This window comes from Scyliorhinus torazame, chromosome 21 (genome assembly GCF_047496885.1).
Source record: "Scyliorhinus torazame isolate Kashiwa2021f chromosome 21, sScyTor2.1, whole genome shotgun sequence".
NCBI lineage: Eukaryota > Metazoa > Chordata > Chondrichthyes > Carcharhiniformes > Scyliorhinidae > Scyliorhinus > Scyliorhinus torazame.
In genome coordinates, this window is record NC_092727.1 from 59,919,306 (window position 1) to 59,931,683 (window position 12,378).

General features: G+C 45.8%; 1 protein-coding gene across 3 annotated transcripts in view; it reads right to left on the reverse strand.

Moving 5' to 3' along the window:
• Positions 1 to 2,142: 2,142 nt before the first annotated feature.
• Positions 2,143 to 12,378, reverse strand: part of nfrkb (nuclear factor related to kappaB binding protein) — a 166,239-nt gene continuing 156,003 nt past the window's right edge. For all 3 annotated transcript variants that reach the window (XM_072486848.1, XM_072486850.1, XM_072486847.1), the window contains exons 24-26: positions 7,861 to 7,967; positions 6,151 to 6,286; positions 2,143 to 2,498 (exon numbers count right to left, since the gene is read on the reverse strand). In XM_072486848.1, the coding sequence (XP_072342949.1) occupies positions 2,376 to 2,498; positions 6,151 to 6,286; positions 7,861 to 7,967 (366 nt within the window). In that variant the 3' untranslated portion in view covers positions 2,143 to 2,375. The remainder of the gene's footprint in view (positions 2,499 to 6,150; positions 6,287 to 7,860; positions 7,968 to 12,378) is intronic.

Below are 12,378 nucleotides of genomic sequence, written 5' to 3' on the forward strand. Positions count from 1 at the left end.
AACCACTGAAGGAGCTCCGGTATGCTGGAGACTGTAGGGACAGTGGAGGTTGCAGAGCCAGGAAGGGGCAAGGCCAAGGTGGAATTTGAACCCAAAGATGAGAATTTTAAAATTGCTGCTTTGCTAGATTGAGAGCCTATGTCGGTCAGAGTGTACAGGATCAGTCTGAGTTTAATGGATCAGTCTGAATTTGGATACAAGAAACAGTTTTGGGTGAGGCCAGGGCTATAATAATGATAATCGCTTATTGTCACAAGTAGGCTTCAATGAAGTTACTGTGAAAAGCCCCTAGTTGCCACATTCCGGCACCTGTTCGGGGAGGACGGTGCGGGAATTAAACCCGCGCTGCTGCATTACAAGCCAACTGTTTAGCCCACTGTGCTAAACCAGTCCCTATTGGAGAGTGACAGATGGGAACGTGGTCATGGAAGATTGGAATAGTCAAATCTAGGGGTAAGAAAGGCGTGGGTAAGGGATTCCACGGCAGAGAAGTTGAAGCACAGTGGTAGGCAGGCAACGTACCATACAATCTTAACAATAGTGCAGGTATAGTGTTGGGAGCTCAGTTCATGGTCAAAGAGGTTGCCAAGGCTGCAAACAGTTTGATTCAGCATCAGATAGTGGTCAGGGAGAGGCTGAAAGTGGTTGCTGAGGAAGAGAGTTTGGGTTGTGGATTGAAGACAATAGCTCCAGTTTTAATTTTCGATTGGAAGAAGTTGCTGCTCGTCCAGTTCTGGGTGCCAAGCAGTTTGTTAATATCCTCACTGAGGAAGGAGCTGAGATTGGTCCAGAAGGATAATCACAGATAACAGCTCGGATTTGGCAGTCAATGACAAAGCGGGTGTCACAAGCTGAGGTCACACACCTGGAGCTCAATCACAGAGAAATGCTTTTAACACATTTTGAATGTTTTCTTCATTGAAACTTTAAATCCAGCTGCACCATCCGGCACCCCCGCCCCCACTTCTCCACCCCTCACCGGCCACAATTTGCTTTTGACATAGGGGTGGGGATTATCTGAGAAACAGGATGTGAGACTGGGGGTTGGTTCTGAGGGGGTTGAGCCACCTTGTGGAGCGGTACATTAGCGTGAACTCACTGGGAGCCATTTCTGGCAAACCACACCTTCCGGGTTTGCAAAAAGGGCTCCCCAGTGGTTGTGGTGCTGGACCAGTGCTTTGCAGCCCTCCATAGTTGCAAATTTCTCACCATTCATCGCAAGATCTGCGCCAATGTAATTTGTGACCTAGCTTAAGGCTGTTACATGTCTGTGGGAGTGTTGAAAACTGGCTCAAATATGGAAATGGATTTGGGAGGCAATCTGTTCAAGGACTTGTTTTGCAACTTTCGAGTACGTTATAGAACACAGGTGATGGGACAGCACCATTACTGCAGTAGATCCAATACCTAGTGTCCAGAGTTTCCGAATACATTTCATTTCCCTAAACCACCACCTGCCAACAGAAAGCTGGAGTGAGAACAGTAATAAAGACAGTCGTCTGTCAATACCCAGAGTGACAACACATTATCTGACACAGCGAGCAGTTTACTACACCCAAGCGACACAGCACCTCAAACATTATTTATACATTCAAAACTCTCAGCATGTTTCAATGTAAAGGAAACAAAGATCACAACATACTCAGCACTTATACAAAAAGAATCGCACAAAGTGTTGAACTGGCAACTACCTGCTGCCTCTCATGAGGAACAATCACGGGGCACCATTATCTGACAGTCATGTTACAATCTCCCCTTCACACACATACATCTACATACACACCCACCCCACACACACACCCACCCTGCACACACACATGCCCACCCTCGCATGCCCACACATACACACACTCACTCATACATACACACCCACCCCACACATACACACACACCCACCCCACACACACACACTGCCTCCACACATACGACTCACCTGTAATCAGGAACAGGCGCCCATGACGATATTTCATCCCCTCTGACAAGCACTGAAACTGACTGCAGGATGCCCACTGCAATGCCACAGATCAGTGAACCTGGTACATTGGGAATCTTCAGGGATGGGTAATGAAGTGTCAGTTGGTCTTCACTATACACAAACTGCAGCTCTGTCAGTCAGAAAGGATTCCTGGCATAACACATACATGACTCAGAAGCTGTTTTATTACAATTACTGTACAGGTTTGTAATGATATAGTTTTATAGACTGAAGTAGATTACACTTGGAGTCAGTGCATGAGGGAGAACGGGAGCAGGTCCCTAAACACTGGGCACAGCTGCCAGTTAAACGCAATATGAAATAATGAGCAAACAGTGGAGGATCTGGGTAATAAATAAATCCCTCTGGGCACTCATATCTGGCAGCCCCGCTCCAATAATCACTGGTCCTGAGGCTGATTTACTGATGCTGCAGTTGTCACGACGACAGTGGAGATAGGTTTGGTGGAGCTGATGACTGTTCCTTGGTGAAGCTGCTGAGTTGGCAGGTGCTGAATCCTCACCTAAAAACAAACAGACATACAGAAGATTAGGGCAGGACCTAGGAAGTAAATCCTCACCATAAGTTTGACCTGCCTGGCATCACTCTTCTACAAAAAACTTCACACAAACAGTTCCCATTAGTATCAGTAATGGTGGGAGGGGGTTATTATTAAATAACACAGTTGGCAAAAAGACATGAGAATCAAAGTAGCAACAGAAGATAAAGCAAAACAACATGGGTCAAAAGTGACAATCAAGGGGGGTCGCGCGAGGTGAGCACAGGAGCAGTTGCGTTTTTGCAAGATCTGGCTCTGCTCATCTTTTAATTGTTTATTTTATCCTGGTGCACATTTCATATTGTCTTTTTCTTGGGCTACATGGCTTGAGCTGTGTCCCTGGAGGATCCCGATTGATGTTTGGCAAGAAGAGCAAGATGAATCGTAAAACTCCTGGTTTGTTCATGGCAGTCGGAGTGGGCTCAGCTGGGGCCCAGCTTACAATGACACAGTTGCTAGTGGGCGGCCTCTCTCCTTGGTGGTGCTGTGTCCATCCGGATGGTCTGGTTGATCATTGCGCTGTTCTGGTTGAACCTGCGGTACAGGTTGTCACAGTTCACTTTGAAGAATTGCGAGGTATCGTTAGGAGAACGTTGGAGGCCCATGAAAAGTTCTTGCACTCGAAAGGGCACTTTTCCTGGTCAGATTGGAGGGAGCACAATACATCCAATCTTCAAGTTGGCCCCCTGATTACTGGTCCTATTTCTTCCTGTCTCGATGCTCATCATGAGAGGTTGGAGATGGCTGAGCGAGTCAAGTCATTCTTCTTGGCCGGGACCTGGAATGGGGATTTCCTGGACATCGGAGCAACGGCATGGTGGAAGTGATGATGCTTTGTACTTTGATGATTGGAATCCTGGAGAGATTGTTGCAAATCCCTGAGCTCGTACGCAGTCAATTCCAGCCCCACCTGCCCAGAGTCACAACACAATGAATTAACCAATAATTTTTACAAAAATACCCAAGTTTTTGGCCCGTGGCAACCCAATAATCAGTAACCAGGTTTGTAAACCTGGACACAATTACTGTTTATTTATAACAAGAAATATAATGAAATATTAAAGTAAATTCACTTTAACCTTTCCCCACCCTCTACTCATACACACACAAGGCAGACAAACAAAGAGGGGTGGAAAAGGTTAAGTAAACCTAAGTGAAAGGAAGAAAGGGTCTTTTCATGTCCATTAATCATCCATGGATCAAAAATGTAACGGCAAAATAAAAGGGGATGTAAGAGAATAAACAGGAAGGATCCTTACAAGATCCTGAAGTGTTTATTCATTCTGTCTTGACCTCTGCCTTTGGGAGCAACATGGGAGATGCCTTTATTCTGTAATTTTTCTTTAATCCTGGACTTTACTCCCTGGTGATTATTTTGTTGCTTTTTTAAAAAATTGTTGTCTTTTTTTCCTGCAGTACTGTGCAAAATGAAGCAGAGTGTTGTCAATTATCCTGTTCTAGCAAACTCATATTGAGTCGATTATGTATAATGTGCTCTGTGCAGTTTTACTGTTTTTCTTATAATCTTTGTGGTTGTGGGAGGGGAATGCTTTTATGTCATGCTTTATCTCGTTTATAAAGAAGACGAGTAGAGCCAGGGTGGGGTGTAGGGTGGATAGATAGGGTTGGTAGGGTTAGTTCAGTCCTCACTGAGATTGAGGATAGTTTGCCAGTTAGAACTAATCCGTGTTGGGTTTTTCTTGGATTTATTTTTTTTACTGTTATTTGAATTTAAGAATCCGTACCCTTCTCCTTCAATGGCCTGAGCAGATTCTGTATCTTGGGGAGGACTGGGTTCTGTCTGACTCTTCCTTAAGGTTGCGTTTCTACTTTGGATCTCCGGCGTTATTCCTCTTTAGAGCTATTGGAACAAGTAGTTTAATAATGGTGCTCACTGAGGTGAGGTTGGTAAATCTGTTGCCCTGGTTGTACCAGGGAGGGAACCGGTGCTCCTTCCCAGGGCACCCAATTGTTGGGTGCCTTGCCAATTCTTCTCCTCCTCGGGACAAGGTTTCCCTGGTTGGGACTGGAATGATTATCTCTTTTTTCTTAGTACTTAGTGTAAGTGGGACAGGGTTGTAGAGGTATAGGTTCTGCTGAGGTGCAGGGTTTGGACTGCTTTGGAGGCCCTAGGAGTATCGTTGCCGAGTGTCAGGATTGTTGGGCTAAGCCAGGTGTGGTGCTGTAGCTGGATCCTATTCCCCTGGGGGCTCGGGATGCCCTTCTCAAAGGCACTTATTCGAGGCGTCCTGGGAGGTTGGGTTTTGCATCTTCGGTGAACGGGGGCCTGAGGATGAGCCAAGTCCTGTGTTTTGGCGGATATCCTGTTCTCCCCCTGGGGGGTGGGAAGCTGTCTTGTTTAAATGAGCAACCTGTTCTTCTCTTCATTGGTGGGTGTTCAGAGTGTACCAGGGAATATGGAGCCAGGGTTGGACCCTGATCTCTTGTTATCCTGTGGGTTAGTTCTAGTAGTTTCAGCTCTTTCTCTTTTCTTCTTTGATGGCCCTGAAGGTTTGATTATAATCCGAACATATCCTCTCTGCATAATAGTATAGAAAGATGTTGGTTCTGCTTTGGGATTAAGTTGCATTGTAGGATATATATGTAACTCCGCTTAGAACTGGGGGTTTTCATATTTTCATTGCTTTTGTAACAGTGGATATAAAGAATCCGTCCTTGGCTCTTACATGGGTACAGATAAGTCTGGTATCCGAGGAGACGAGGTTGCGGTGGGTCGTTGGTGCCTTTCGTGCTGCTAGAGTTGAGGGAGATGTATATCGATGTGCACCCGAACAAGGTGCAGAAAGTTTATCCTGATTTCTCTCAGTAATTGTGGGCTGACGCAGCGTGGGAGGGTGTGCATCATTTTACCATGCTTTTCATGGCCTCATCCTGTTTCTCCCTCAGTCTCTGGTGGTGCTGTATAGGTATCGAGTAATGTGTAATGATTGTATCAAGCCAGTTGTGATGTTGTTCTGCTTTTCTCTGTACTCGTGTATACTGAGCTGAGTTCATGGTGATGTATTATTTTGTTGCGCCATTTTCTAAAATGTAAAACCTTAATGAACAGCACAGTGGGCTAAACAGTTGGCTTGTAATGCAGAACAATGCCAGCAGCACGGGTTCAATTCCCGTACTGGCTTCCCCGAACAGGCGCCGCAATGTGGCGACTAGGGGCTTTTCACTAACTTCATTGAAGCCTACTTGTGACAATAAGCGATTATTATTATTAAACATGCTTGGGAAAAAAAAGACAATCAATCAATTTACCTGGACTTTTAAACCACAACCAATTTCTTAATAACTGATACTCAGCAACACCCAAACACCAAAGAATGGCTCCACCATTTCCCCCGACCCCTTCCCTTTCGAATTCCCACTTCCTTCGCTTCTCGGCCTTTTGGCTAAGGTTGAGCCTGAGGTCAGGAGTAATGCCTGGATGTCTCTCTTGTGGGGACCATGAATTGGATTCAATTTGAATTGGTTTTTGGAGAAGGCAAGAGGCTGGATTAGGGGTTTGCCCCTGTCCACTCTAAGCTTTGGCGTTGCAACTCGGATAAAGGAATTTTTAAAAAAATTTTGAAAGAGGAATTCCCACATCCGCTCTCCCCATTACCTGTGTGGCCTGTCCCTGCTGTTGAAGCTGCTGGAGTTGCTGTGCTGTGACAAAACTGACAGGCTTGTTCCCAGCGATTAGTTTGGTTCCTGCCGGCATGGTCGTTAGAATGATGTTCCGACCAAGTCCACTGATACTAGAAAAAAGTATAATTAAGTGAGAAATAGCTGCATATTCATGACTTTGATTAAAACAAGTGAGAGCTGCCTAATCGATCCAGAAGGCTCCGTCTCTCTTCGGGAATCGGTTCCATGTGCGGTCAGCCATCTCTGGTTGCTCACCCAGGTGAGCATCGGTCATCGGGCCTCACACAGTGAGTGTTGAGGTGCTCACTGCACAGCTAGGCCCTATCTTCACTGCAAGCGTGGCCATGCCTTCCTGCAGGGCACACTTAGCAGCCATCAGGAGGATCCTTCCCGAAAAACCTGCATTTTTCTAATCCGAGACTAAGGCAATAAAACAGCAGCAGAATGTGCTGCTATTGAATGAGACCATGGCTGATCTATATCTTAACTCTATCCACCTGCCTTTGTTCATAACTTAGTATTCTTTTTTAAAAATAAATGTTTTATTAAAGTTTTTCCAATGAGCGTTTTTACATAACAAAAATAGAAATACAGATAGTAATAAAAAGCAATAAACATATCCCAAAGCTTACAGTGAAACTACTTACACAACAGAACTTATAAAAAAAAGAACAAGGTGGGTTTTGTCATAGCTTAGTATTCTTACCTAATAAAAATCTACAAACTTCAGGTTTGAAATTTTCAATTGACCCGAGCCTCAGCAGCTTTTTAGGAGAGAATGTTCCAGGATTTTCACTATCTTTTATGTAAGTACCACCTCCTGACATCACCCTGAACAACTGGTTCTAATTTGAATGTTCGAGACTCCCTTCCCAACCAGATGAAATAGTTTCTGTCCACCAAGTCCTTTGATCATCCTAAATATCTCAATTACCAGAGAATGGTTATAATACAGGAAGGGGCCGTTCTGCCCATTGAATCCATGCTGTCTCTCTCTAACAGTAACACTGCTTGCCCCACTTTCCCCCCCATTGCCCTGCCTCCCCTTTCTCTTCAATTATCCAATTTTCTTTTGAAAGCCATGATTGAATCTGCCATCAGCAACTCTCAGGCAGTGCTCTCCAGATCTGAAACACTTGCTGCGTTAAAAAAAAATGCTTTTTCATTTCTCCTTTGGTTTTATAGCCACTTTCTCAACCTGCCCTGCCACTTTCAACGATTTGTGCACCTGGAATTGTATCCTTTCCAAAGAAAATTTCCTTCAGGAAAGATATAAGGGTGGAAAAGGAACAGAGGAGGTTTAGCAGAAATAAAAGGACTCGAAGAAAGGTTGGAAAAATTAGGATTGTCCACCTCGGAATAAGTGATTTAATCCAGGATTTCAAGATGAAGAATGATTTTGTTACAGAAGAAACCTTTCTTTCAACACTGAACAATTTAACTTCATCAGTAATAATTTGAATATCTCAGCTCAGTCTGCTTATAAATATTGTCTCGGTTTCTCATTAGCTTAATCAGCCTTTTTAGTATCATCTGCAAACTGGACCAATTGACATTGAGTGCTGAATCCAGCATCCAGCTTTTAAAAGAAAAATAGAGGCACCAGCACCTATCTTTGGCACACTCCACTTAATTCATCTGATCTGCTACCATCCCTGCCCACATTATCCCAGTTGTTACTTACTTTGCTCCAAGGTTACCCTTGATGATTTGTCCTGCCATCACCCCTTTTCCTTTAAGTGGTTGGTTGAGTACTGATAATGGCACAGTGATTGTAGCAGGTAGCTTGGTCTGCAGAATAAAATCAGAAGTAAGTCATTAGCAACATTGTTCTAGCTGCTGTTATACATTTATTAGAGATAATACCTTCCTCATTCACTGCATATAGTTCACCTCAATAAGCACATGAGCACAGCATGATCCAAAAGGAGTAATATCCATTGGTGGGACAGTGTGGTTAGCACAGTCATTCTGAGACCTTGCTATGAATAAAACATGGGTTATAGTCACTTGCAGTTAAAAACCTCTGGTACAGTCACTCCCATACTGAGATACAAATCATTCATGGTCGCCCCATTTCAAACTTTACAGAAACCCCGATAAACATTCTCTCAGTTTCTGCTATTTATCAAACCGTGTATATTTCCAACACATTCCACTACATACAACCTCAGACCATCTGCACAATCTGACCCTGCTATATACAACCTCTGTGTACACAATCTGACCCTGCTTTATACAACCTCTCTGTACACAGTCTGACACTGTGACATTCAACCTCCTCGTACACAGTCTAACCCTGCCATATACAACCTCCTGGTTAACAGTCTAACCCTATGATATACAACCTCCTTGTTTATTATCTCTCCTCGACCCCGCTATATACAACCTTCTTGTACAACTCTTCCAAGCCCCCCAAAAGCTAATGCTGGTTAGTGAGGACAAAGGTGATGGTTTAAAGGGATAGGATAGAGGCAGCAGAGTTTAGAATGCACTGCACTTCATATGGGTTGACATAATGGGAGGTCAGCAGGGAGAACATGAGAATAGCTGTGTCTATAGATAAGGGTTTCAGCAGCAGATGGGCTGAGGTCTGGGCAGAGATGGTTAATATTCTGGATTTGTAATACTAAGGTTATGGGGTTGGAAATTCAGCTCACGGGCGGGACAGTGGCACAGTGGTTAGCATTGCTGCCTCACAGCACCAGGGGCCCAGGTTCATTTCCGACCTCGGGTGACTGTCGAGTTTGCATATTCTCCCCGGGTGCTCTGGTTTCCTCCCACTGTTCAAAGATGTGCAGTTTAGGTGGATTGGCCATGCTAAATTGGCCCTAGGTCCAAAAGGTTAGGTGGGGTTACTGGGTTATGGGGATAGAGTGGAGGTCTCGGCTGTAGCCACCTGAGTTGGCCGCTTCCCGATTTAAAATGGAGAACCGCAAAGGCTGAAGGGAAATTCAGCCAACACAGGCAAAAACTAGCAGGTGCAAGTTTACTGTGTATTAGACTCTGCAGAAACCCAGACAGCATCGATACAAGCAGTCATCTGCATAGTAATGTAGCAGCCATCTACATAGTAATGAGCGATCCCCGGGAACAATCAAAACATTTTAAGGTAAACAAAGCCAAGCCAGACTCCTTGGCGCGAGCAGGAGCCAACACAAAAGAGGTTAACGGACACTTAAAGACCGCCCAATGATCAGGGAACCGCTCCAGCATTGGAGAAATCGAAGTCCAATCACTTGGAACCAGGTACTGGGTCCGCCCCGAAGTGCGGGAAGCCCCTGGGGACTATAAAGTAAAGCCCCCAAGTTCAAATCGTCCTTCTTGACAGGGTCACTCAGCAACGCAAAGCAACCCCTGAGAGTGAACTGTCCAGCGGCCTCCAAGCAAGTAAGTCTCAAGTCAACGTTCGCTACGAGATAGGCCCTCCTAGCTACCAGTCCATACCAGCTTTTGAATCCCGCAGACTCAGGACCTGAACGAAAGGCCATTTGTTCCCCTGGCCTGGTGGGCCAGTCCAAAGCTAAGTATTGGCCTGTTAATGATAGAAATAGCTTAGAAAGTAGAGTTTATGCAGGAGTAGTGATTTACTGTGTATAATAAATGTGCTTTGATTTGAATCATACTAATTGGTGTGTTGAGTTATTGATCATTACTTGAACTTGAACCTCGTGGCGGTACCTGGCGACTCTAGAGCAAAGGTTATAAAACAGAGCCAATTGAACCAACCAAGAGTTAGCAACATATTACTGGCGACATCCGCCGGGACCCGATCTAGAAGTGGCTTAACCACTCTGGGAGAACCCAAAATTTGAATTAGAAATTCAATTGGGAACAGGAAAACCACAAGTGTTCAAGCAGTTCTGATCAATCCTCATAATTCGGAAGTGTGTTAATACATGCGTAACTAACAGGGCTATAAGGTAAACTGATAGATTTTTTGTTGCGACAAAACTGTCGGGAGTTTGTATTCCGGAAAATAGTGAAAGCCGTACCCGTAATTATAGCACCGCCTTAATACCCCTTGTTCCAAATTTTACGAGAAGTATTCAGAGAGGAAAGATGGCAATGCAGGCAATGCAATGCCTCATGAACCCCGCAGAATTTGTGGTCGCAGCGACCAGCAGTAGAGTAGGACAGTGTCCCGTTTGGGAAGAGGAAATCAGAAAGTACCTCAAAGGGAAAGGATGGCCCCTTTGGAGCGAATTCTGTGAAAATGAGGAAACAGGTCCCGGGAGTATAGGACATACTTGGTGGGAGAACCTGAGCGAGATTCACAAGCTTAGGAAAAGCTCGCAAGCCGATGGCAATCGTGTCCTGTTTGGCACAATTGCGAGGCACAGAGGAGGTCGTTCGGAAGCTCCGTAGAGAGATAGAGGAGGCACATCGAATGAGCAAGGTCGATGTGAGCGAGATAGAGAAAGAAAATGTAGAATTAAGAAGGAAGTTAGCAGCAAAGGACGGAGAGGTGGATGATGCCAAGTGGGCACACCAGTCTTGTCTATCGTACCGAAGCAGCTTCCAATCCCAGTACGAAAAGGCCTATCAGGACACGCAACGTGCAGTCCTGGTCGGAGAGGAAACAGAAAAGCAGATAGAGGCATTGCAAAGGCAGTGTAGCGACCTGAAGGCAGCGTTAAGAGCACTCCATACTACCACCACGGAGCAAAGACAAAGCTCATTAGACCACGCAAAGTGCCGGAAGCAGATTGCAGAACTGCAATCTCTGCTTTCAGTTCAAAAAGGATTCCAGGAAATCTTTGGAACCCAGTTAGATGAGGAAGACAGCCCTGACTGGAATGAATTGAGTGAGATAACGCACAGATATGCTCAGGGAACATGTGCGCGGGGAAAGCCCCAGAAGAGAAAAGCGCCCCAACCCCCCACAGAGCAGATAGTTCAGGCTCCAATGAACCCAGTCACCACCCACCACACAGCCCCCTTAACAGTGACCCAATTACGGGACGCGTGCGATAAAATCAAACCGTTCCTCCCCACCTCAGACCCCCACCACTTCTTTGCCAGAGTAAAACAGCAGACTACCATGTACGGCCTGGATGAGCGAGAGCAAGTAAAGCTCACAGTTTTGAGTTTAGACCCTTCGGTCGTAGCAGCCCTTCCCGACCCACAGAATGTAGGAGGAGGCACCCTTGCAGAAATGCGATCCTAGACACGATCGGGTATAACGGGGTGACCCCGTAGAAGGCCTCAATAAGTGCAGGCAAAAGAAAACCGAGCACCCCACAGCGTTTGCTGGACGCTTATGGATCCATTTCGCAGCAGTTTTCGGAGACCGTGCCCATTTGTCCCCAGACAACATGGCCAAATGGCAACACCCTTATCTCCCACGCCGCAGAAACAGGACAAAAAGCTTGTGCCAATTATGATTCCTCAGAGGAGGCTCATAATGAGAAATGGGTTGTAAAAAGATTGTCCCGCACCTGGGAGCGATCTGTTCAAAACAAACCCACGAATAAAAATCCCGAAGAACAGCAGGCAGAAGCAGACATTCACACAGTTAAGGCACACCAGAACCCCGCATGGGTAAATTAAGGCAGGAACAGCCCCCACAAAAGCCACAGGAATGTTACAACTGTGGACAGTTAGGACACTTTGCAAGAGAATGCAATGCCCCACGAAAGCCACAGAGAGACCAGCAGGCAGGCACTGAATAAGAATAGGACAGAGCCCATACATAGTGTGGGCACCCGTTCAGATCAGGCGGACCTGAACGGAACGGAATGACGGTGTTCGGGCTCCCCCAGTTGGGTCTGCGACACCCTTTGGGATAGGTCCGGCCGACCAGTAGTTGCAGCAAAGATACGGGGACAGCCCATCGAGTTTCTCTGGGCCACAGGAGGATCCCGGGCCACAATCAATTCCTCCACCATGTTTCAAAAGGACACGTGGCCCACTACAGCCACCATCACCCTCAGTGGCTTTACAGGCCACTCACAGCAGGGACACATCACAGCCCCTGTACCCATTCAAATCGGCAACATCACCACCAGGCACCCCATAGTTTTAGTCGATCTACCCCACACAGCAGAACACATTTTAGGCATAGACTTTATGAATTCCCACAACCTGTCCTTTGATCCAGTAAATTAATGTGTTTGGAAAATGGCAAAATCCACAAAAGCCCCCGCAACGCTCACAATAGGAGAATATGCCAACAAGATTAGCGCAGTCGGCGATTTTT